Genomic DNA, 23,598 nt, shown 5'->3' on the forward strand with positions numbered 1-23,598 from the left:
GTTTGGACAGCCCGGGGAAGCTCTCATTTTAATGCAACTGGGATTGACTCTGCGGCCCTGTTATACAATCTATTGATTGAAATTTCTGCTCTTGAATCTATCCCAATATCACTGCTGGTACTGTGACACAGGATTTTACCATTCAAATCGAGTTCTGTTTACGTCACTCCTAGCTACTTACCATATATATTTCGCAAGAAGGGTAACTATCGAACCCAGTTCCTATGGCGAATATAATAACACAAAAACTCCGCTGAGATTTTAGATGTCTCAATATCCTCAAAATTTATAGGATATTTTTGCTCCATTAAGCAGAGCCTTCCGGCCGAAGTCAAGGCCCAAATCGCCGACTTTGCCCGACCGGCAGTTGCTGATAAATATTTACCTGATCACCAGCGCTCCTCATTGTGTCAGAATATCATCTCCTGCCTATCTTCGATGATCGGAATGAACAATGTCGGAAACAGACAAAAAGGGGCGCACTATGCATAATTTATAATAACACTTTGAAAGCTAAGAGAATCTCAAGTGCGATTCTACCAAGTCAGTTGATTATAAGAGGACGCCCATCCTCTTGAAATAGCAAAAAATGGCCCCTCGAACACAAAAATCGGCTGCTCAGGATGAGCACTCTTTCTCCCTGGTGTCTGAGAAGAAGAAGCCAGGGCGAAAGCCCTCAGCCCTGAAAGAAGAGCCCACTATGGGCAATACAGTCTGCAGTTGCTGTCTGATGTTCATGTATACAGCACACATTGACAAGCCTTGCTGCTGCAAGCAAGAAATTGCAAAGATCTGCACTAATTATACAGAAGATAAAAAAGCTTGTACTTCTGTTCTATCAGAGCTGTAGAAGAAAGTAACAGCATTACTATCTAACTATAAAGATTTTCTCAGACTCAAAAATGTGACTCTCTAAGAAGAATTGAAGGCCAGCATGATGAAATAGACTGCTGATCTCAATAAATTATTTATCAAAATAATATCTATGTTAGTCCAAACTAACAAATCTCTCTCTCTTTTCTACTTTAATGCTGAAGTCAGTACTGCCACTTTAGCAGTATTAGAAAAGCTTGTGCCTATTCAGGCTGAACAAAAGAAGCTTGTGGAGTATATATTCTACTCTGTCAAGATAGATTGAACTGATTGGAGATCATACATTCAACTTATGCTAATATAATTATCTGCTTCTTTTCTTCTCTCTCTTACTCTAATTATATCTTCTCTCTTTATTCAGTCCCAGCTGAACATATCTGTATCAGATCTGTCTTCAACTGAAGACAGTGAAGCTGATTTGTTTAAAAATATGATTAAGCAGTCTAAATAAGCTTGCTCTGATGATTCTTCTGCACTGGTTTTATACTCTGTTCTTAAATCAGAGACTTCAACTGATGAGAAGACTTCTGAAGAGACAATAAGTCACATGCTCATAAGCACACATAAAAGACCACCACTGTGTGAATCTCTTGCTGGGAGTCAGTAGCAATCTTGTTTACAAGTTGTATATAGTTGTCAGAATACAGATCTTTTATCTTGTGTACTCTTTTCTACATACATTTCTCTCTATAGATTCATTGTCATGCTGATCCATATATATGATCCTCACTTTATTATTATTATTATTATTCATTATAGTCTTATGCAGTCAGTGACTATGAAGACTACCTAGCAGCTTTTCTGTTAGGATTTACTTAGTATACATTGTAGAAGATGAAAAATAGGAAAAATCAAAGTATTTCAAGGCAATATGAGATGTTCTTTCTCCACAAAAGTCAAATAACAGATAGTGTATAATATCAATTTCAAAGAAAAACAAATATTCTTGTGGCAATGTGATAGTCTGGGGGTGGGAATTGTTGTCTGGGAATTCTTAACTACTTGTGCATATGTCCATGTTGATGTCTTGCTATTCAGGGCTGATAGAAGATTCTTGATCTGGATTATATTCTCTCTCATCTTCTCCTGCGTCTTTCTCATTATATTGATCTTGGCTGCTAGCTCTCTTGTAGATGATATATTCTTGATCTTCTCTATGTACAGCTCTACACTGTCTAGCAGGGCTTTTATTGTGCTTTATAATAAGTTTCTGTTCTTGTCTAGCACATTTAATCAGAATTTCTTAGCTTTGATATCTGCTCATATTTGGGTTGCATGATTAGGGATGTTTTGGGCTGGAGGCCCACCTGAGGGGTGGTTTGGCTGCTTGCCATGCTTTTCTTGATATTGCGCAATACCTAGAGCTCTGGCAAGCAGATTGAGCCACTGAGTGAGCCGAATAGATAGGTGGTTGTGGAGATATTTCAAAAATTAAGTCTCGACAGTATGAGGTTGTTTCCTGCATCCAGGTAAGGTTGTTAAGTAGCTGACAGCCAAAGGCCAAGCATTTATTTTCATACAATCTCAAAAACGCCGACGCTTCTACCTCTCAATCCCTTTGCAATACCATCCGCCATGAAGCCTGAAGATGCTGTACGTCCAAGTCCTGAAAAGAGCCGAACCGTGTATGAACAAGGCTTTTGTATTTGGACAAGGCTTTACACTCGCGCTAAACAGCAATCCAGCCTGCCCCGAATTTGCTTCCACCTGCAGGCCGCAGTTCAAAAGTTACCTCCCTTGCTCCATGATCTGGATCTGAAGTGTGAGTATAGCTGTCTCTACGCGACCGGAACGTCGATTTGGGGAACTTCGCGGGGCCAATGTAAGATACCTCTTGTGGAAAAAAGACTTGAGCTACCAGTTTCTATCAACCACTTGACACAACTTGCTCTCTCTGAAAGCCTGGAGCTGATCTATCAGAAATGGTTTAATCATGAAGATAATCACCTTTCTGTGCTAATATTGGCATGGAGCTACATATTTTCAGTGTGTTGGGTCCAGCTCATGCCTGGAGCTGAGCTGACTTATACTGAGAAGCATGTGGAATATGGCAACAACAAGGGAGATGAATGAACTGAAGTCATGGTGGATGTAGAAGATGTTGACAATGATGCAGTCAGATGGTGGGCTGCTGTTTTGTCTCCTGGTGAGGGATGGCAGGCATACCTAACATGGGAGCAAACAAAATTCTGATCACCTTGGTCAACTGCTTTGGAAACAAGGGTGAAATTTACACTTTCCTGCCGCAAACCCCTCTGCCATATGTTAACTACTGCACCTTCATTCACCACTGCCCTTCATTTTCTCACAGAATACTGCAATCTACACAACATTGTTGACCAAACCCTGGCAGCACTCTCTTCAATGTTGTTTCTTTCTTTGTTGAATACAAAGAAGAACCCAATATCACTCCCGAAACCTGATTCTCATAAGAGGCAAAGGCTAAAGCCACCTGTATCAGAGCCAACTGAGCAGAAGCCACTTGGTTTTATATTGGAGCAGATAGTGCCGGAGCTGGACAAACTATTGACATTGAGTTGCAACACGTGGGGTCTATGCTCTCTTTTGTTGAGTGTATTTTATGAACCTGGAATACCTTGCAATGCCATGAGCCCATGGCTGCAATCTACATTTGCTGTTCTTGACTCTGTGGAGGATGACCATCTACTTGCTCATATCCTGATGAACTGAGTCCCGCAAGTTTCTTTCCTTTGGCTTGGTGGTATAATTGTGGGTATTCACAAGAATGTCCTCCAGAATGGTTGATTTGGCCTTATACTGATTGAACTCCATGCTGCATCCTGGTGTGGTGTCACACAGTTGTTTTTACAGGAACCTGTGTCCCAACCGCCAATAAATAATGGGGCACTTTTATGATCAGATGAGTGCCGACTTCTCTATCTGACCCAAGCAGAATGGCATAGTTGGTGGCTGGTGTCTCCATGGATGCCTTTTGGTACCATGGCACTTGAAGATGCTGAAATTGAAGTCTGTCTACATGCACAGTGTACTGGTCACAGTCTTCAATATGTGGGTTGGCATTGGGCTTGTCGAAATGGCAAACTAGTACATCCATTGTGTGTTAAAACCACTATATCTGCCCATTCACCGGCACGGCACCCGGCAATAAATATACCCATCAGATATGAAGCTCTGAATCTTAAGGAAGAATCAGCTTCAGAAAATGCTACACTAAATATCTTTGGCTGGCTCCGAACTGATGGATATCCTCCACAGGAATGAGGAATAAGTAACCACGAGTGGATCAATCTTGGTGAATCTGATAATGAATCACCTTTTCTGAATGAGTCACCAAGGAGCCATACAGCCCAAGCATCGAAAGCTGTGGAAGATTGGATACAACAGAGCATTCTGGTACCCGACCCAATAATGGATTCTTCACAGATTTGATCCTTCCAGCAATCTGTCCAGGCTGGCTCCTTCTGGTAGTCACGTTCTCCTTCTTTCAGTGTTGCAATGTGTATGATAGATGCTATTACCTCGATTCTTTTGGGTTGGATGCTTTTATAAATAATTGGCATTTGTTTATTCGTCAACTTTTCTTCTTTCTTTAACCCCGTATCCCCCAATCATCTTCAATGGGGTGTCGATTGACCTGCAATTTGACTCGTTCATCCAACATTGCAGTGCATACGTCAAACGTGAATTCCGGTACATTCCTCAGAAGTGTATTGTTGAGAACTGAGAACAAGCCCGCCATTCTCAATTTTGGTAAGTTCTTTAGCATCAGATCAATCACTATGTCCCTAAGTTCTCGATCCGGCTCGGGCGTTGAACGGTAGACGTCGGTAATAATGGTGGCGAATAGCAGACGGTGAGGGCGATTTAAAAAAGAACATCTGGAAGTATTTTTTTGCTACTGTTTTGAGCCCGTCAATTTGAAAGGAATCGGCCTGTGCATACATCATAACGTGAAAATGTGCTGGATGGTCAGGCATATTTTGGCCGCTAGGAGGTTCAACATCGGCAACTGTATCACCTCCATGTCCCACAACCAAACCAGAACTCCCAGCGATATTATCCGCCGCAGGATCTTCAATCGCGGCCATAGGCTCGTATTCGGAACAAGATGGATCTTCTGCATGAGAGGTGGGTTCGGGGAGCTCAAGTGTATAGTTGCCGGTATAGAGATATTCCAATACTTTCTTGATCAGTAAGTATGGGATCTTGGTCGTTGAGTTTAACTCTGAGGCTTCCTTCCAGCGCCAAACTTTGTTAGCCCGCGCCAGAGCAGACAAGCGAGAAGAGTTACCTCGAGTCCACCATCACAGCCTCCAGTAAAGTATGCTGACTGAGGGCAGACGACAATTCGATGAGCAGGCAAACATTCAGAGCCACAAATGATAGTGAGGTCACTATATTTCGGATTTAAAAACCAGCTGGCCATCAATAATATTAGCAATGCTCGCCTGGTCAAGTTGGAGCGTTTTGGGATAACTTTTACTTACCCCGCTACTGTAATCGGACTATTGGGTTTTCCATCGAATGATCGAGGAGGCTTGTTGCCTTCGTCGCCCTTTTTTTCTTAGGTACCATGGTAAAGGGGCTGCATCGCTCGAATTCCCTGTAGTCTGGAGGAGGGGAGTGGAGGATGTATTGTCATTTTTATATCTCCTTGAATGTAGCAGTCCATCCCAACACGAACGACATCCGACTGGACCAGCTCAGCATGGTAAAAAAGCATGCTTAATGTTATTTGAACCCAAAATGACAGAACGTCTCTGACGTTGCGTGAAATGGTTGGCTGGCAGCAGGGGTTTGGCCGTTCTACAGGGGGGTCTCAAAGAAGACTTGGTAAGCGAGGTTCTTACAATTTCGAAAAGACAAGTTCGCCTTTCACAGCTCTTGCCTGGGACACAGAACTAGAGCCAACCCCTTGATATTCCTGGGCTATTTGAGCATGGCTCTCCCAGGCCTCCATACTGAAGAAACGAGCAAATCGCCAAACACGACTATGAGTTGGCATGTTGTTGGCAAAGGGTATCGTGTTCTTGAGAATAGGTTCGATGCTGCTGTTGCGTCGGTGGTATCTGTTTTCTCTCATCCGTGTCTCTATCGTACATTAGCCACGCTCCGATTCCGGAAACTGTTGTTTTCTGGCGAGAAGGTAGAGGGACCGAGTCCTCGTCTCATCCAAGCCAGACGATTTGTGGTGACGGTTTATCCTCAAGCACAGCTCATTCGAAGATCCCTTGTGGGTGGGAATACCATGAACCACATATGTACTGGGAGTGAAACAAAATTATATTAGTGTTAATGAATACATTGCCTACTGCTGTGCTCGCGCCTTTGTTGGCCTGCCCACTTTCTTTGCCCTCCCTCCGCCATTTAGCTGCAGGCGTTTCACCTTATCCACCCGGTTGCGAGGAAAGCCACTAGCGGGCTCCTAGGTCGAAGGCCAGGCAACAAAAAACTAGGGCTCTCCATTCCTCGCCTCATATTCGGTAAGACCCCAGTATTGCGAAAGCTGAGTGCCTCGATCAGATTGAGTGCAGTTGCTTGATGTGCGATGACGTTTGACCAGTGAAGACTCCAGCGTCATTGTCCTTGGCTGCTTTTTTTGGTCTCAGAGCGTCCTCGGTGGTCATGGTCATGTCAACCACCTCAATACTGTCATTGGTATTCCCTTGCTATGCTGGGTCGCCTGAATGAGGTAATGTCAGAGGGGCTGAAGCAAGAAGGCGTCCGAGCTTACGCGGCCAGAAGAGGTATGAAACTCATGCGCTAATAATCAGAACTCAAGGGGACGAGGCCCCATGGAGCAGCATCGGCGGCATTTGATCAGGGTCAGCCGTAGCGGCGAGCCCCCATTGTCTTGGTTTCGATGTCATGCACAACATGTGTTATATCACAACCGCTACTGCCGGTGTTGCGGCGGCAGGCTTGGCCGGACATATCCTCCTTCGGTCCTTCTGAAGCTTCGACTGACGCTGGCGCAGGGCCGATTCCGTCCTCTCCGGGAAACACTTCTCTATCTCCGACCAGGACCGACGCCCCTCCATCATGTCCCGAAGGCGTGCGTCCTCCTCGGCGGACCATCGCCACCGCTTGTCTCCGTGGCCCTTCTTCCCATCACCGCGTTTAGCCCGAGTTTCCTCGGTCTCTGCACGAGAATCCTTGCGAATGGCCGACGGCGCACCCTCATCAGAGTCGGGTGTGCAGCTCGCCAAAGCACCTTCAAACAGCCAAGAAAGGAACTGCGGCCGTTCATCAAGCCGTAAAGATAGGAAGTGGGGACGGAGGGTGGTAAAGGAGCCTTCTCCGGCGGACGACGCGGAGGCAACGCGGGGCCGCTTCGCGGTCTGTTCTTCCAATCCCTCAGCTCCTCGCTTGAGGTTCGTCGACTGTTCATCGCGAGAGCCTTCATCCGCACCACCAGGACCAGGTGCATCAGTCCCGGCGCTGTGCGGCGGAGAGTCTTGGATGCGGGGTTTCCTTCAGTCGGTGTTTCATCAGCCAACCTCTCCTCAGGAATTTGGCGAGAGTCGGATGCGTCCCAGAACATTGATAGGGGAGGTTCAGGATATGGGCAGATCAGTTTCGGGCTGGCAAGGCTGTCATCTTGAGGGACAGGCCACCCAAGGTCGTCGGTCTCCCAGGACTTGTCATCAGCAATAATCACTGGGTCAACAGGGAAGTTTTCGGGAAGAACTGGGAGCTGGGAGAATTCTTCAAAGCCACCGTCCGAGCTAGTCACTGTAGGCAATGGTGGGCTGGCCCCTGTGGTCTCTCCTTCTAAGAGAGGCAGCACAGGAAGAGCAGTGGAGTCTTGGGTGTTGCAGGCAGAAGACAGAGGTGAATTTGAAGAGGGATGTGCTGGGTCATGCGGAGGCAAAGCTCCCTGTGTGGGGTTCTCTGAAGATCATGTACTGGATGGCGATAGCAATGTCTGTCGTGGTTGAGGTAGGAATTTAGGCACAGATGGTGAAGCCAGCTAGGTGTTGGTGCTTGACGGCACACAGACTTCGGCTGGCGGCCTCACAGGGAGATGATGCTTGGGAAGGGGCAGAGTGCTACAGAGAGGATCATGATGGGGATTGGGGGGAGGAGAGCGGCTGGAGGTTGAAGAGTTGAGGGGTTTGTGCAAGGGGGGTGGTTTGGGGTGAGGGAGTGCCCATGGCCTGAAGGCTGCATGAAATGTAGAATTCAACTGGGTCTGAGATAGGTAAACCTGCAAGGGGATGAAGTTGGAGAGCAGGAAATGGGATCAAGAGGAGCATGTGTGCGGCAAGAAAATCACATCATGGAGGGGCCTGTTATTCTGGATTCTGGAGGAACACTCAATCTCTTTATGTTGCTCTCGGAGCATCAGCACACTCGCTTCACAGCCTCCGCGGGAGGACTGATCGGAGAGAATCGCTCCGTTTCCTGAGCCTCTCGCGAATGCTGACGCGTCCATCCCCGCCAGAAATGCGCCCTGGGAGGCAGAAACCTGGTGTAATTCGCCAATCAAGCTCTATCATGACCTCCAAGCTGGACATGTCGCGCGCTGCAACCCTCCATCACGGTCTCCCTGGCCCGGTCTCACGCCTGCATCCAACACCAAAAGGGGTGCGGTAATTTTGCCATTGGTCGAGGAACAGAAGCGAGAGCATTCAAATCAGCCCTCGGGTGGTCCAGGGTGATATCGAGCGGGAGGAGACATCGCCCCTGGTATCATGGCTTCCAAGAAATTCCCTCGCGAGAGGGGGTCTCATGCGGAAGGGGAAAAAAAAAAAATCTCGTTTCCCCAAGCTTGCTCTGCGCTTCGAATATACCGGTTCTAGGAAAGCTGAGAATGTAGAGAAACCGCAAAAAAAAAAAAGGGGGCAAAGAAAAATAAAACAGAAGAAGAGCTCGTAGGGGATGCAGGACGGGAAATCGCCCAGCGACTCGGGGGTCGCCGACCAGACGGCGTAGCGAAGACCATCACGGCATGACCGCAGCGATCGAGCCGCCTCGACCTTCAGTAGCAGCGCGGAGGGGGAGTTCACGGATGGGTCAGACGCCAATGAAGTGACGGCGTGGCGACGCTCGGATGACCCCTCGCGCAGTGAAAGACGGGACGAGAGAGTGCGTCGCCGTTCGAGGGAGCGAGATCGGGTTTTTATAGATCTCGCGGCGCTGTTGGGGCGGCGTGAGGCGGCGTGAGACGGCGTAAAGGCGGCGAGGCATGGCGCACGCGGCAGACCAATGGCGGGCGGGCGCGACGGGCTCGGCGCCCTGCTAACCGGCACAAAAGATACTCTTTAAGAGTAATCTTATCACTCTAAACTAGATATGTATAAACTTTCTTTTCTGCTTGTTTGTACAAACTTAACATGGGCTGTGTTCTCGTTGCCAAAGGAATAATAAGATGCGCGAAGCAACTCCTCCAGCCCTTTACAACACTATAGCTGCTATGCAGCAGTCTGCCTCCTCTTGTAAGGACATTCCAGGCAAAAAATATCATGCACAAATGAATGGGCATATTTCTACCATAATCACATATTTCTGTTCCATCAGGATCTCGCTCACTGCCGAAGAAACAACAAGATGGAAGCAATGGAGTTGCTATGCTCTTGCACCAGTTAGTCCGACCACTTACGGCGGATCCACGCTAACAACCTGTAGGCCATTGGCCGCCTGCTCCCTCGTCGCTGGAACGATACCTTTGAAAATGAATAGCACCAGCCGAATTCTCGGATGAAGAGGACGAGGACGGAGGGGGATGGCGGCGACGATGCTGAGGAGTAGCAGTGACTTTGCTGCTTGTTTGTTGCAGTTTTCAGATTTTTCTGTCCTTTTTACCTGTTTTGTAGCCTTCATGCCTTTAAAAGTTGACTCCTTGATATTCATGGATCCCAAAAACTTTAGCCTGAAGAGCTGCAGAAGTCAATACTCTAACTTAACAGATGAGAAACACGTCACAAAAAAGCTTGGTATATCTATGTCTGTCTGTACGTATGTTATGTATGTATGTACAATATCTGTCATCGAGACAGTAAATCAATTGCAAGGCCAATATTTTCTAACAAGATCCTTTTTATTCACTTTGCCCATAGCGTTTCTTTCGATGGCATCCACGACCGTCAGAACGGTAGGCACCTTATAGTGGGCCATTTCTTTCTTCAGCTCGGCGCGGAGCGACTGTATTTCTAACTGTGGTGTCTATCAATACGTCAGCACATTTTCAAGGAAGCAGATCCATAGAACGTCTTTTCACTGCTTACCCCTTGTCTTTGCTTTACGATGGCAGCGACACGTTGGCCCCATTCCTCGTCGGGCAACCCAACAACCGCAACTTCCTGTATGGCGTCTAAGGCCAGCATTTTTCTTTCAACTTCTAAAGCGGAGATTTTATAGCCTCCAGACTTGATTATGTCCACGGACTGGCGTCCCTGAATGAAGTAAGCACCGTTCTCATTTCTCTTTGCGACATCGCCGGTCTTGAACCATCCATCGGACGTAAACTCTTTCTTCGTCGCATCAGGCCGCCCCCAATACTCTAAAAACACGTTATCACCCTTGACTTCTATCATTCCGTCTTCATCAGATTCCGATGGGATGATACACCCAGTATCTCGGGTCGTAAGCCGAACTTCCACACCTGGTAGTGGCCAACCAACACTTCCGTCAATTCTCTTGTCCACTTCCAGGCCGCAGCTTAGCCCCATTCCAATTTCTGTCATTCCATACCGTTCTAGCAACGTTTGGCCAGTAATTTCGAAAAATTTGGTTTTGATCGGGGTTGGCAGGGCGGCAGAACCGCTTACCACCAAGCGCAATGAATTTGCGCCTGCTCTAGCCGTGGCCTCCAAACCTGTGGACCTGATATGTGCATCAAAATAATCCACCAGCTTCGAATAAACAGTTGGAACGGCCATGAACATGGTTGAAGAGCCCCTGCTAGACCATCTTTCCCAAATAATTGCAGGGTCGAAGCGAGGGTACATTTCCACCGTAGCGCCGCTGAGTAAAATGGCGACAAGGCCATTGACAATGCCGTGAATATGGTGCAATGGAAGAACATGTATGAGGTGGTCCGAGGAAGTATATTTCCACGCCTCGATCAAACAATTGGATTGGAACATAACATTTTTGTGGGTTGTGACACATCCTTTTGGGTTCGCCGTGGTCCCGGAGGTGTAAATCATCAACGCACGTCTGGACAAGTCAAACGGTGGATGGAATGGCGGAAGCACTATGGTCTCTGGCGTGGTCGAAGCCAATGGGGCCAGATCCAAAAAGGTGACATTTGAGCAGCTTTCTGCCAGTGCATCTTTCCTATGGCCAAAGGAATCGTGCAATATCACCAAGCATGGGTCAGAGTCGGAAATTGTGTAGAGTAGCTCTTTCACAGGATGAGTCACGCCTATGTATCTTAATTAGACATTTCATTACTTCCAAGGTTCAAGCAGCTGGTCATGATAGGGACCTACACAGTGGGACACAGATGCCGCCAGCGGCCCATACTGCCCACTGACATACGACATAGTCATATCCAGATGGAATCAGGAACGCGATTCGTCTCTCATCTAGGTCCTTTAATGATAGAGTGTCCAGGATCCGTTGCTTCAAGCAAGAGACGTCGACAAGCAACTGGCCATATGTAAAGCTCTCATTTTTGGATTGATCAATGATCGCAACTTTACTGCAGTCACTCCACGCCTGCTTTCTGGCCTCGAGAAAGAGTGGTAGGGAGGGAAGTGATTCCCGCGGAATGGGGTGCGTAACGGTCATCTTGGCTTAACGCCGGGGTCGGATAGGGGCGGGAAGTTGGTTATTCTAAAATAGGAGCAGCGCGGTCGCGAGTCCGGCCTGAGATGGACAACATATGAGTAATTTGATGATGGAGGGTTCGAGAGCGACTTCACTGAGCGATGCTACCTACGCATGACGAGTCCCATGCAGTCTTCGGAGGTGATCCACGAGGTCTGCAGTGGACGAGCGGGTGATGGTGGGCTGGCGCCGAACGCTGTTCCCGGCTGATTGCACGGTGTGGGGACCGGGAGTCCGTGCAAACAGCAGCAATAGCTGACATTTAACCAACTACGAAAATTGATAGCCGTTTGCAACGTAGCTCCTTCATCGTCACTTTCACGGCAGCGTGGAAACTGGGCCATAGAAGATAGCTCTACAAGGTGAATAATATACACTTGTCGCTCGAATGCGAAGTCACCGTTGAAATAAGCGCCGCATTTGAATCAAGACCTGTCCAAAAGACAACTTGAGCTCTAGGAACTCCGTACAGCTTCCCCGCTTTACCAAGATATGCATGCACATCAAGGCAGTGTGGCCATTCCACGCTTTCTTGGGGGCCTTGAACCTTGAGCCAAGTCAGAGGGACGGTTCGCGAATCCCAGTCGACATGGAGTTGGACGTCGATCAATGCCGGATTGACAACGAATGAACACAGAAGATGGGCGCTATGCTGGTACTGTCCATTTGCACGTTTCCGCCTGTGGCCCTCCATGGTGAAGCTCTTAAACCAACACCGCGGAAAAATTGCCTCTCCGCTATTACTCCGTTTAGTTAAATTGCCCGAGAAACCAGCGCGAAGCGCCATTCTGAGCTCTGCTCCTTGAAGAATCTCCAGTGCGCAGCTCCTTTTAGCCGTATCCATTTAGGCTGAAGCTTTCAAAGAGTGAGAATTATCAGTTTGCTGCGCGAGTTGCCCATTGAGCTGCTCTTGATTATGGGAGCCAGTGGCGAAAAGCAGATGGGAGAGACTCCCACCGTCCTTGATCGTGTCGAAACCGCGGAAGAGCCGGCTTTGTATGAAAAAGAACTCGCCCAACAGGCAGGCCGCGACTATGCTGGTGCCACACCAAAGACTGACCCCAAGGAGATCAAGCTTGTCAGGAAGCTCGATTTCCGCATAATGGTGAACATGGCGTTTCTTATGAATGTTGCTTCTCATTCTCGACAACCTCTTACATCCTTCGTACAGAGTTCAACTTTGCTGATCATTGGCATAGCCAACACTGTTTGCCATGTACTTTCTCAACTACGTTGATAGGAACACTATTGCCCAAGCTCGGCTGAATAGTTTAGAAAAGGATCTGGGGATGCATGGCACCCAGTTCAACACCACGGTTTCCATCCTCTTTGTTGGCTATATTTTAACTCAAGTTCCAAGCAATATGTTGATCACGAGGGTACCACCAAGTATCTACATGAGCACCTGGATGGTTATCTGGGCCACTGTTTCAGGTGCGAGAGCCTTTTGTTTTTATGTACTTCTAGCATAAAATATGTATCGTGTCTGACGACCGTTCTCAAAACAGCATGTACTGCCCTGGTTCAGTCATATGCCGGGATGGTGGTATGCCGATTCCTCCTTGGGATCACAGAAGCACCTGTGAGTAACTCTAACGTGTAGAAACTTGGATTTAACTGAAGAGCCCAAAGTTTTATCCTGGAGCTACATATATACTGTCCATATTTTATACGCGGAAAGGTATGACGCTATGTCGTTTTTTTAATTCTTGTGATGATGCTGAATGGCACACTTGTTGAATAGAGGTTGCAGCACGTATTGCAGTCTTATACGCTGCACAGATTCTGGCCACAGGAGTGTCTGGTCTCATTGCCGCCGGGGTATTCTATGGCCTTGACGATGTAAGGGGGATTTCTGGATGGAGATGGTATGAACGCGCAACAACTGACCCGCATGCACAAGCCGTAACTAAATGGGACATTGCGACAGGCTTTTTATCATTGAAGGATGTGTGACAGCCGTTGTGGCTTTCGCTGGATTCTGGTTATTACCAAATACTCCCAGTACAACTCGTTGGCTAAAACCGGAAGAACGCGAACTCGCCCATGCGAGAATTGAAATGGATAAGATGGGTGAATCAGAGCAGGCATCGACAATGGAAGGCCTCCGACAGGCCTGCAGGGACAAACGGACCTGGATTTTTTGCCTAATGCAAAACTTCCATTTATCGGCGTGTGGTTTCAACAGCTTCTTCCCCACGTATGTTTTCTACAGATGACTTGGAATATGCACCTGATGCTGATAGTTCTGGCAGTGTTGTTAAAACAATTGGCTTCAACACGACGATCACATTGCTCCTCACATGCCCCCCCTTCATCTTTGCTGGTATAGTTGGAATTCTTTTCGGATACAGCTCTGGTCGGTTCCATGAACGCACTTGGCACATCACCGTGGGCCTCACGACCGCGATTGTCGGGTTCGTGATCGCAGCATGTACACTTAACACTGCCGGGCGGTATATCGCGTGCTTTATCTTCCCGATTGGAGCATATTCCGTAAATTCGGTGATAATCGGGTGGGCATCATCCACACTATCACAGACAAGAGAAAAGCGAGCTGTATGTTTCCTGACTTCTGTCTCTCCCAGTTATTATCCTCTTTTTTACACTGATTGACCATGACTAGGTGATTCTCGCTATGACAAACATCGGTGGGCAAATTGGCTACATTTACGGCGCGTATGTGTGGCCCGACTATGATTCTCCCCGATATGTGATCGGGTTCAGTTCGTCGGCCGCCTTCGCTTTGTGTTCGATATTTTGTGCTTGGTGGATGAGATATTTGTTGAAGAGGGAGAATAAGCGGCTGAAGGAGGTCCATGGGTCGGATCTGATTAATTATTACGGATATTAAGCGCATAAATAGTCGTATCCGGTGCACATATAGTGTATTATCTTACTCTTTGCGAAGATGACTTCTTTCCATGGCGGCCTTTCACTGCTCAATTGACTTGCTTGGAAATAGGTATAATAATCGTCGAATGTCAAAGAGCCGCAGAGATGGATCTCTCAGAGGATGTCTGAGTTGAATTAAAAGTAAAAAAATTAAAATTGCCCAAAAGAATAAAGTAACTTCATGAGAAGTGCCCCCGGCCAGGATCGAACTGGCGACCTCCGGATATCAAGCAGTTAACCACTCGTCATAAAGTGAATATGAGACCGGCGTCATGACCAACTAGACCACAGAGGCTTATTGGATTAGTCTTGCGGGCTTTGAACCCCAAAGCCCCAATATTCAGGCGGGACGTTTCCGGGACGTCTCTGGGAGGGGATTGCGGGCTCCCGAATAGGGATCGAGATAGGACGGCTACGCTGTACTGAAACTGGCTTTCTCGTCAGAAAGTCGCGCGGGTTACGTCCTCATAAGAGAATGTCCTGCGAATGTATTCCAGACCCCGTTCATAGGTTAGGTTAGGAGTGTTGGGACGGCGTACAGGGTTGCCATGGTCGAGGAGCCGGGATCAACCTCGGGAGGTGTGGAATCAGAGCGGAACTTTCGTCATCCTCGATTTTCCGCTTGGTCGAACGTCAATAACACTTTATCCGCGGAGCGCCAGATAGAGAGTGAATCCTGTTTTATATATACGAGACCGAGCTCTATTCAATCATAGAAAATATACTTAAGGCGCGATGTCTTCGGAAGATATGGAACTCGCTGTCAAACACTTCTTCTCATCCCCGCGCTTCGCCGTGGCGGGTGCAAGCACTGATGCGAGCAAGTTTGGCTACAAATGTAAGAGTCCTTCGCGCGCGCACATATCTTCCCACAATGTCTACGTGGCAACGATTTCATCTATAGTAGTTGCTAATAAGCCGTTGATTAGTGCTCGCCTGGTACCACCAGCACTCACTGCCAGTAACCCCGCTCAACCCCAAGGCTCCCGAAATCCAGCTGCGCTCAAAGTCCTATGCCACGGTGAAATCACCATCCGAGCTCTCCTCTCCAACACAAACGTCACTATCAATAGTTACCCCGCCAAAAGTGACCCGGGAGATTTTGAAGGAGGCGCATGCCCTAAATATTCCTGCTGTGTGGCTGCAACCAGGGACCTTTGATGATGAAATCCTCGAGTATGCGAAGAAGAACTTCAAGGCGGCGATTGGGGGTGAGGGTGGGAATGGAGGTGAGGGATGGTGTGTGTTGGTGGATGGTGAGGACGGCTTGGAGGCTGCGGGCAGAGACTGGACACTCCAGAAGCTGTAATGGTCTGTAGCAGAAATTGTTAGTATGAAGAAAACCATACGGGATATGAATATTTTTATTTTCCCACTACGGAGTAGTGCATATTGCCGTAGAATTTTTCAGTGTGAGTGAGCGATGCGTGATTCAGGCGGAAAATTGCTTCTTCACATGGTGGTTGGAGCTACCAGCCATCCAACCAAAGCAAAACAGGGCGAGGAATTGGGGTTGCTAAGATGGCCCCAACACCTCTAACAATTTTTTTCAGACGAGGCTGTCAAACAACAGCAAACCAACACATCAACTTGCATTTCCCAACCATGTTCTGGTCAGGAATATCAAAAATTTACTGACCAGAAGCATCTTGTTGTTGTAGTTGTTGTTGTTTGCCTGGTAAATAAACAAGAGGGTTATCCCACTTTCCCATCCATACCGCCATCTGGTTTCCAGCCGTCTGGTGAAATATCTTCTCGGCATGATCACCGGCAACAACTAAGTGAAACTTTCAAAACAAAAGCATGACACCTTTGGAATCACCCATGGCTGGTGATTTCTTCCTCGATAGCCCTGTTCCCCCGAAGCTCGACCTCACTGGTGCACGGTCACAGTTCTATCGCTCTCCTCGAACTCCATCCGCGACATCGTCCCTCAGTCGTTCGGTAACGTCTTCAGGTCACCCAAACAGTCGCAAGCGTGCAAGATACGGCTATAATGACTTCGATAGCCATCATACATCAAGCAGTCTCGCATGGGGAGGAGACCTCTCAACTCAGTTTACTGATCCGACCAGCCCTGCTCCGCTTGCGAATACCGACTACAGATTAGCTGGCGGGGGTTTGGAAGCACACAAAGTGCCCCTTGCATCTGCTGGAACGGCACTGGAGCTTGAAGATAATGGAGCGGAGCTAGACTATAGACCTAGTCGATACTCTACGTATCCGCTAACAACAGGTGAAGGGAATAAGAGGAAACGAGAAAGGCCGACCTCGGCTGGCAATGACACAGAAGAAATTGATGATTCATCTGTATCGACATCGTTTGGCTGGGGAAGAGCCGTGATGAACCTGGTTGGAGGAGTCGCAGGAAAAGTCTGGGACTTCTGTTGGTCTGGTGCATTCCGTGGTTTCTATGCTGGCGGAGGGAGAGGCTACGATATGGATGCCCCAGCAGTGACTGCGGAGGTCACGCCGTCTCTCGATCAAAGTGCCTGGGAGAAGCTAAATCAGCTTGAAAGCCCGCTGACCCCAAAACCTTTGATATCAAATGACCCCGCTTCCATCGATAGACCCCAACCAGACAGCGATTGGGTGCTGGTTAAGACCGAGAAACGTTTCGGCGAAACCACTCCGTCATCTTTGCCCCGCAGGGTTAATCGTCGAGGTAGTTTGACACACCACGGTGGTTTGCGAAGGCAAGGTGCCAAATCTACACCAAAGAAGCCTAGTTTGATTCCGGTCAGACCATCCTCCTCACTGGCCCAGAAATATCAGTCCTCTTCCACTTTTTCACCCAGCTCTCCAGCTCCCAGTAATCCTTCAAGAACACCGAATGAGAGCCCTCTCGCTCTCGAGGCCCAGCGATATGCCGCGAAGATCCGTCGCAGGGAAAAGGAGGAAGACGCAAGCATTCGTCGACTAAACCAACAACTAAAAGCTATGATCCGGGAAGGAAAAGAAGCGCTGGGGACGAAAATTGAAATTGACGAGACGATGGACGTTGATGACTACGAATGAATTTTTTTTTTTTTTTTTTTAAACCTCGATTCCCGCTGTTCATTTCGGTTCATTTGAGCGTCTTATTGTTATCGAGTATTCCTATTTACGCATTGCCCAGAGCTGTTGTGCTCGTCGATAAGTCTTCTTTCTTCTAACGATGATACGGCCTCTGTGTTCATTTGATACCATTTTCCATGCCGAAGGAGAGTTGCATACTGCCAACGATGATAAGCTATATTGTGCTCTTCGTTCGCCAGTGAAAACACCGCTGTTACGATATGTCGACTCCTCTTTTTTCCTCCCTCGGGTTTCCAGGGACCCCTTACGGGCATCATTTTTTACTTTTTCATTCTATGCAATGTTGTCTCGCTGCCTCTATTTTCTGTGCTTCCATGTCAGAGCTGTAATTTACTGATTTGTTCATTCGCTGAGTCTGATGTATCAGCTGTCTAGGCAGATAGCAATGCTATGATCTTTGCTACTTGCAGATTGACCCGCCAACAACGACTTGATTGCTTTTTACCGGCGTCTACAACGCGTGTAGCTAATATATGATGAGCGAGCGAATGGACCTCGATGGTTTACAGGGGGGTTGCAGCGTGATTTTCATTTGCAATTTAGGCTATGCTTAACACAGCTATTTAGGTAAGCTGTTCTTCGAATTTTCTAGGAGATCAAGGCGAATTTTATATGGCTAAACAGCCCATGTCTCCCAAAGTCGAGATCTTGATCTTGATAGAGGAACAAGAGATGCTTGGTGTAGGCCGTGTGGTTGGCGAGCCGATTGCTCCAGCCAATCATGTGTTGGCTACCACGTGCGAACGCGGCTCGCCGGTTGGAAGAGTTCGCACCAAGCAGAGGAGAACGTTCCGCGCAAGAAGTTGGTTATATAGCTATTAAATTCCAGTCCCTCAAGTGTCTTCTAACCTGAGACATGTCCAAGATCCACCATATTCTTCTTGTTTTTAGACACTTACCAGGATAATTTACATGTGCATTTCGGCCCAAGGTGAAAAGAAGAAAAAGTTGGTTCCACCCAGCCGTTTCAATCCACCAGAGTTGAATCGCGAGCCGATTTTGATACGCAGCACAGTGCCATTTTGTCAACAAAGCCCATGCAACGAGCTTCGAAATAAGACGCGCTATTTCACCTGATTGGCGAATCAAATGCCTCCTTTTGTGCCGCGCAAGGATCATTCCACTCAGGATACTCCTTCAAAGCGCGGCCTGCTACAAGCTCTCGATACACCTCCAAAATCGGCTACACTGGAAGAACTCAAAGCCCAAAAGATTTCTTTAGAGTCTGACTCGTCATCATTAAGTTCTCTATCCAGTTCGGACCTGGAGAATAGCGCTAACAGCGCCGGTGTGGATGACGATGTCGATGATGAAGAGGTGAACTGGGAAGACGTCCTCGCAGCCCCATCTGGTTCTAATGCAGCTCCCACCCCGGAGCTGCGAGATTTGGACATCACCATACAAAAGAACCATGTTTCACTGACCGAGCCACTTGGAGGCAAGAAGGGACCCAGTAAGATTGAACGATTCATCCGCATCCAAACACACTGCATGCATGTTCAATTTCTCCTATTTCATAATGCTATTCGGAATTGGTGGATAAATGATCCCGAGATTCATGAAATATTACGCGAGAAACTACCAGAAGGTATCAAGAAGGAAATCCAGAGATGGAGGATAGCAGCTGGCCTGGAAACTCCAAAGCCCACGCCAAAGCAGTCGTCGAAAAAGAGAAAGCGAGATCGTGATTGGACTGAAGATTCGAGTTACGTCGAGCCCAACCGGCCTGACCTTAGTAGAGGAGACCCGACTATTCACTTGCTAAAAGTTTTGGCTGCCTATTGGAAGAAGCATTTCAAAATTACGTCTCCTGGACTGCACAAACGGGGCTACAGACCCGTATCGGTGTTGGAAGAGGAACTAAGGGCGTTTAACAGAGGCGAGGAAGACGAGAATCGATTTGGTGAGAAGATTCAGGATCTCAATGAGTTCCGCGAACATGCTCGTCGTTTATACGGATCTCGCGATGTAGGCTCCCAGTTGTTCACGGCGCTTCTGAGAGCGTTGGGCCTCGAAACGAGACTCGTTGCAAGCCTGCAACCCATCGGCTTCGGGTGGGCAAAGATCGAAAAGTACGCAAGTGCGGATGAAACAGCACCAAACAGTCCTGTGGAAAGCGAAGAAAGTTCTCTAGATGAGGGATTACCACCTAGACCCAAGGGGAAGTCTAAAATCTCCAACAAAAGGCAGCAACTAGCTGATGGGGACTCCCCGTTTCCCACATATTGGTCTGAAGTAGAATCTCCTGTTACCCAAGAAATCATTCCAGTGGAGTCGTTAATTTTGCCTAATTCCGTTGCGATGACTCCGGAGCTCCTGGCAGCGTTTGAGCCGAGAGGAGCGAAAGCTGAGAAAGCGAAGCAGGTTATTGCATACGTCGTCGCGTACTCTCCTGATGCAACCGCAAAGGATGTTACTATTCGGTACCTTAGACGGCAAACTTGGCCCGGAAAGACCAAGGGCTTCCGGATACCGGTTGAAAAGCCCGTTGAAATCGAACTGAGTACAGGACCTTACGTCTACGACTGGTTTAAAGCTACGATGAGGGGATATATTCGTCCAAGGGATAAGAGAACGACAGTTGATGAGAAAGAGGATCGAAGTCTGGTGGCTAAACAGCCAGAGAAGAAAGCACCGAAAGAAGGAGATACCCTGCAAAGCCTTAAGGCGTCTAAAGACTTTGTGCTGGAAAGATTTTTGCGTCGGGAAGAAGCACTTCGCCCGGGAGCAAGTCATGTGAGGATGTTCATTTCTGGGAAGGGCGCTAAACAAAAGGAGGAGAAAGTCTACCGGAGATCAGATGTCCAGAAGTGTTTATCCGCGGAGAGCTGGCATAAGGAGGGACGACGGATTAAGCTTGGCGAGTTGCCGTTAAAACTGGTCCCAATCCGAGCGGTTACACGGAATAGAAAGCTTGAGGTTGACAGGATGGAACGGGAGACTGGTGAGAAACCGAAGCAGGGTCTCTATGCGCTCCATCAAACGGAGTACATAATTCCGGACCCGATACAAGATGGAATAATTCCGAAAAATGAATACGGTAACATAGACTGCTTTACCCCTTGGATGGTCCCGAAAGGCGCCGTGCACATCCCGTGGCCAGCTACTGTTCGGGTTTGCAAGAAGCTCCGTGTGGACTACGCAGAAGCTGTTATCGGTTTCGAGTTTGGCAGCAAGATGGCGGTTCCCATTATTCAAGGAGTGGTTGTAGCTGCTGAGAATGAAGATCTTGTCAAAGATGCCTGGCGGGCTGAAGATGCTCAGAGACGAGAGAGGGAGAGATTGAAGCAAGAAAAGTTGATTCTTACAACTTGGAGGAAGTTTATCATGGGCCTTCGAATATCCGAGCGAATACAAGAAGAGTACGGGGATACCATAGAGACGGAATCCCAGAATCCCTTTGTCAACCAGAGGAACATTATACCATCTGACGTACAGCCTGTCGACAGAGATGAGGCAGACTATCACGAAAGGGGCGGCTTCTTGGTCCCCGGAGAAGATGAACCGGAGCATGACCAGCTCGGCATTCAAGCACAACCCCGAAAAGTTGAGGGAAGTAGGGAGGTGCCAATAGCCCTAGATAACGATACGTCCGAAGAGCTGAGTGACATAGAAAGCGTTTGATCTCTCCTGCCATGGATAGCAGAATTTAATCTGTAGCTGGGGAGCATCCCATGCACTTGTATAGGATAAAGCCTTGCGGGGCCATTTTCTGTGAGCAACAGCGGCGAGTTCTTGTAGCTACAGTGTGGATTGTCAGTGTGTTACTTCCTGGAGGAGTTATTAAGAACCATAAGAAGAGAATATGAAGTAACTACTCGATACAAAATATGTACGGAGTACCAGTGAAATGTTTAAGTAACATCGTCGGTGACGCTTGGACACAGTACTCCGTACTCCGTAGTTGAGTTATTTTCAAGGTCCCCAAAGTCTCGGCATGATCCGCTCTGCCAAAAAGGAGACCCCTCCGGAATTGAATTCCCAACCCTCCGTGCAGATGACACTCCAGTCCTCAGAATCCTCTATAGCCATGGCCCTAATACCCAAAAAGCCCGTATATTTCGGACCTTTCTTAGTGACATCACAGGTAAGTTCTTCTCACTCAATCCCGCGTAGTTACATGCATCTCGCAACAACGTTTCCCCTTGGTCCTCGAGCATCAAGTCAGAGAATGGCGTCTAACCTTGATACCGATCCACGCATTTTCCAACAGGTCTTCTTTATGACATCATTGAGCTTTGCGCTTGTGAATCTCAAACCTCTACTCCCTGGTCACGTCCTCGTCTCTCCCATTCGCAATGTCCCCCGCGTCTCCGACCTCACCCCTGACGAAATTGCCGACCTCTTCATCACAGTGCGCCGCGTAGGCCGAATGGTCGAACGTGTCTTCAAATCTTCAAGTCTTAATATCGCCATCCAGGATGGTGTGGACGCGGGTCAAAGCGTCCCGCATGTCCACGCCCACATAATTCCACGGCGAAGAGCAGATTTGGATCATAAAGGCGGCTCGGATGCCATCTACGGGATGCTAGATGGAGACGAGGGCGACATTGCAAAACACATGTGGCAAAAGATGGAAGGCAGAAGTCGTACGAAATTTCCGGCTGTCGATAATGACAGTAGAATGCCGAGGAGCGATGAGGAAATGAGAGAAGAAGCGGAGATGTTGGCCAAGGAGATGGAGAAAGAGCCATTAGATTGAAGATTTGCAAGTGGAACGGACTACAAACTACCATATGGCTGGGTGCTGCGAGACGGTGATCTGGCCGATCCCTGGAGCTGATTTCCGGAAAAATATTTGACGACATTCTTATGGCTGAACGAGGCTCCATATCTACATAGAAGGGTACAGACAGAATATCGTCTAACTTCAGCTTTTGACGAAAGAAATCTATTAATGAGCCATGACAAATAGAGTCGTGCTGAAAAAGAGAAAATTAGATGGCCATCGGGGCCTGCTTCCCACTCTACCAAATTGACCATTAACACCAACCCGATTTCATTCGCCGCCAAAACGCACAGGAATGACTTCTATCATTTTGTCATCCTCTCATCCAATCGTAGGTCAAAAATGAAAAGGAAACTCGTCAAGATCATTGGAGGGGCGGTGCGCCGCCTTTGTCCGCCCAGAACGCTTCACGTTCTTTCATCACCGCTTCCGCCCATTCTTTCACCTCCGGAAGTTGGATGCGCTTCATAACGCCATAGAACTCGGTTAATTGGATCTTGCCGCCATGCGTCCGTTCATATTCTATCGCTTGCAGCAGTAATTCCATCTTGTCGATATCGTGAACGAATTTCGCTTCCAGGGTCTCGTTATCTTCATATTCCTGGAAAATCGCCTGCATTTTCTCTCCCGCTGAACCGCCATACACCCCGCCCAGCAGCGTTTTAGAAATATATTCCATGACCTCAGCCTCTCGCCGCGCTTTCTCGGCCTTTGTCACCTCGGTATCAACCGGTGTTATGTCTCCGACCACCGACTCGGCCATATCGTGAATCAGCGCCATTTTCGTGCAGTGTGGTATGTTAAGCTTCCGAGCAAGAGATGGCGGTGCGAGCATGGTCATTATTGCCATGCGATACATATGGTCCGAGATGGATTCGCCATGGTTAATATCAAATCGGCGCCAGCCTTCCCGTTTCGTTGTCTTAAGGCGCTCTAGGAGGTGGAAAAATGGTACAGGGGAGGGGCCATTTTCAAACGGGGGGTGAGGGAGGCTGGAGATGACTGAGGATATAGACCTGGTTAGCAGAATGCGTATCATATTTCAAGTTCCCAAAAACCCTTCACCTGCTTGTGCCGACCATGACGTCTCGTTTGTCGGTTGAGAACCCATGATTTTGGAGTGTAAGAGGGAGAGTCCGGAAACAATTACAGATAAAAAATAAGTTTATACAGGAAACAGCAGCATCTATTTATATACATAGGTCGTGGAGAGTAGAAACACATCCATCCCCATAGAACAAACCTGGTACGTTGAGCGGGTT

At 48.0% G+C, this 23,598-nt stretch overlaps 11 protein-coding genes and 1 non-coding gene across 12 annotated transcripts; 6 read left to right on the forward strand and 6 right to left on the reverse strand.

The window, feature by feature from the left end:
* Window positions 1-4,640: 4,640 nt before the first annotated feature.
* Window positions 4,641-4,943, reverse strand: D8B26_004430 (uncharacterized protein; the record flags this gene model as incomplete). The annotated part of the gene is made up of 1 exon (XM_066124481.1): window positions 4,641-4,943. One exon carries the CDS (start codon window positions 4,941-4,943, stop codon window positions 4,641-4,643), a length of 303 nt encoding a protein of 100 aa, XP_065980562.1.
* A 1,794-nt stretch (window positions 4,944-6,737) lies between these two features.
* On the reverse strand, window positions 6,738-7,399 carry D8B26_004431 (uncharacterized protein; the record flags this gene model as incomplete). The annotated part of the gene is made up of 2 exons (XM_066124482.1): window positions 6,738-7,296; window positions 7,356-7,399. 2 exons carry the CDS (start codon window positions 7,397-7,399, stop codon window positions 6,738-6,740), a joined length of 603 nt encoding a protein of 200 aa, XP_065980563.1.
* A 713-nt stretch (window positions 7,400-8,112) lies between these two features.
* D8B26_004432 (uncharacterized protein) lies at window positions 8,113-8,454 on the forward strand (the record flags this gene model as incomplete). Its single annotated transcript, XM_066124483.1, has 1 exon — window positions 8,113-8,454. The coding sequence occupies one exon, from the start codon at window positions 8,113-8,115 to the stop codon at window positions 8,452-8,454; it is 342 nt and encodes a 113-aa protein (XP_065980564.1).
* A 1,354-nt stretch (window positions 8,455-9,808) lies between these two features.
* D8B26_004433 (uncharacterized protein) lies at window positions 9,809-11,753 on the reverse strand. Its single transcript, XM_066124484.1, has 2 exons — window positions 11,295-11,753; window positions 9,809-11,227 (listed from the first exon to the last, which is right to left on the reverse strand). Exons 1-2 carry the CDS (start codon window positions 11,593-11,595, stop codon window positions 10,035-10,037), a joined length of 1,494 nt encoding a protein of 497 aa, XP_065980565.1. The 5' UTR covers window positions 11,596-11,753; the 3' UTR covers window positions 9,809-10,034.
* Window positions 11,754-11,952: 199 nt separating this feature from the next.
* Window positions 11,953-12,478, reverse strand: D8B26_004434 (uncharacterized protein; the record flags this gene model as incomplete). The annotated part of the gene is made up of 2 exons (XM_066124485.1): window positions 11,953-11,989; window positions 12,105-12,478. 2 exons carry the CDS (start codon window positions 12,476-12,478, stop codon window positions 11,953-11,955), a joined length of 411 nt encoding a protein of 136 aa, XP_065980566.1.
* A 72-nt stretch (window positions 12,479-12,550) lies between these two features.
* Window positions 12,551-14,632, forward strand: D8B26_004435 (uncharacterized protein; the record flags this gene model as incomplete). Its single annotated transcript, XM_066124486.1, has 8 exons — window positions 12,551-12,739; window positions 12,834-13,068; window positions 13,143-13,180; window positions 13,258-13,315; window positions 13,379-13,502; window positions 13,565-13,834; window positions 13,890-14,193; window positions 14,261-14,632. 8 exons carry the CDS (start codon window positions 12,551-12,553, stop codon window positions 14,486-14,488), a joined length of 1,446 nt encoding a protein of 481 aa, XP_065980567.1. The 3' UTR covers window positions 14,489-14,632.
* An 86-nt stretch (window positions 14,633-14,718) lies between these two features.
* On the reverse strand, window positions 14,719-14,824 carry D8B26_004436. Its single transcript has one exon. It is a non-coding gene; the product is annotated as a tRNA-Met (tRNA).
* Window positions 14,825-15,170: 346 nt separating this feature from the next.
* D8B26_004437 (uncharacterized protein) lies at window positions 15,171-15,905 on the forward strand. Its single transcript, XM_003064966.2, has 2 exons — window positions 15,171-15,367; window positions 15,459-15,905. The coding sequence occupies exons 1-2, from the start codon at window positions 15,265-15,267 to the stop codon at window positions 15,836-15,838; spliced, it is 483 nt and encodes a 160-aa protein (XP_003065012.1). The 5' UTR covers window positions 15,171-15,264; the 3' UTR covers window positions 15,839-15,905.
* A 264-nt stretch (window positions 15,906-16,169) lies between these two features.
* Window positions 16,170-18,007, forward strand: D8B26_004438 (uncharacterized protein). The gene has a single exon (XM_003064967.2). It carries the CDS (start codon window positions 16,333-16,335, stop codon window positions 17,545-17,547), a length of 1,215 nt encoding a protein of 404 aa, XP_003065013.2. The 5' UTR covers window positions 16,170-16,332; the 3' UTR covers window positions 17,548-18,007.
* Window positions 18,008-18,529: 522 nt separating this feature from the next.
* On the forward strand, window positions 18,530-21,231 carry D8B26_004439 (uncharacterized protein; the record flags this gene model as incomplete). Its single annotated transcript, XM_003064968.2, has 2 exons — window positions 18,530-18,554; window positions 18,623-21,231. The coding sequence occupies exon 2, from the start codon at window positions 18,697-18,699 to the stop codon at window positions 21,229-21,231; it is 2,535 nt and encodes an 844-aa protein (XP_003065014.2). The 5' UTR covers window positions 18,530-18,554; window positions 18,623-18,696.
* A 313-nt stretch (window positions 21,232-21,544) lies between these two features.
* On the forward strand, window positions 21,545-22,627 carry D8B26_004440 (uncharacterized protein; the record flags this gene model as incomplete). The annotated part of the gene is made up of 2 exons (XM_003064969.2): window positions 21,545-21,694; window positions 21,821-22,627. The coding sequence occupies 2 exons, from the start codon at window positions 21,545-21,547 to the stop codon at window positions 22,307-22,309; spliced, it is 639 nt and encodes a 212-aa protein (XP_003065015.2). The 3' UTR covers window positions 22,310-22,627.
* Window positions 21,816-23,570, reverse strand: D8B26_004441 (uncharacterized protein). Its single transcript, XM_003064970.2, has 2 exons — window positions 23,402-23,570; window positions 21,816-23,338 (listed from the first exon to the last, which is right to left on the reverse strand). The coding sequence occupies exons 1-2, from the start codon at window positions 23,445-23,447 to the stop codon at window positions 22,701-22,703; spliced, it is 684 nt and encodes a 227-aa protein (XP_003065016.1). The 5' UTR covers window positions 23,448-23,570; the 3' UTR covers window positions 21,816-22,700.
* Between the last annotated feature and the right edge of the window lie 28 nt (window positions 23,571-23,598).

Source organism: Coccidioides posadasii, chromosome 2 (assembly GCF_018416015.2).
Source record: "Coccidioides posadasii str. Silveira chromosome 2, complete sequence".
Classification (NCBI taxonomy): domain Eukaryota; kingdom Fungi; phylum Ascomycota; class Eurotiomycetes; order Onygenales; family Onygenaceae; genus Coccidioides; species Coccidioides posadasii.

Coding starts and splice junctions, on each gene's coding strand:
- D8B26_004433 (XM_066124484.1), bottom strand. CDS start 11,595: ATGACCGTTACGCACCCCATTCCGCGGGAATCACTTCCCTCCCTACCA. Junction 11,228..11,294: donor CGGCATCTGTGTCCCACTGT/GTAGGTCCCTAT, acceptor TAAGATACATAG/GCGTGACTCATCCTGTGAAA.
- D8B26_004437 (XM_003064966.2), top strand. CDS start 15,265: ATGTCTTCGGAAGATATGGAACTCGCTGTCAAACACTTCTTCTCATCC. Junction 15,368..15,458: donor GAGCAAGTTTGGCTACAAAT/GTAAGAGTCCTT, acceptor GCCGTTGATTAG/TGCTCGCCTGGTACCACCAG.
- D8B26_004438 (XM_003064967.2), top strand. CDS start 16,333: ATGACACCTTTGGAATCACCCATGGCTGGTGATTTCTTCCTCGATAGC.
- D8B26_004441 (XM_003064970.2), bottom strand. CDS start 23,447: ATGGGTTCTCAACCGACAAACGAGACGTCATGGTCGGCACAAGCAG. Junction 23,339..23,401: donor GTCATGGTCGGCACAAGCAG/GTGAAGGGTTTT, acceptor CTATATCCTCAG/TCATCTCCAGCCTCCCTCAC.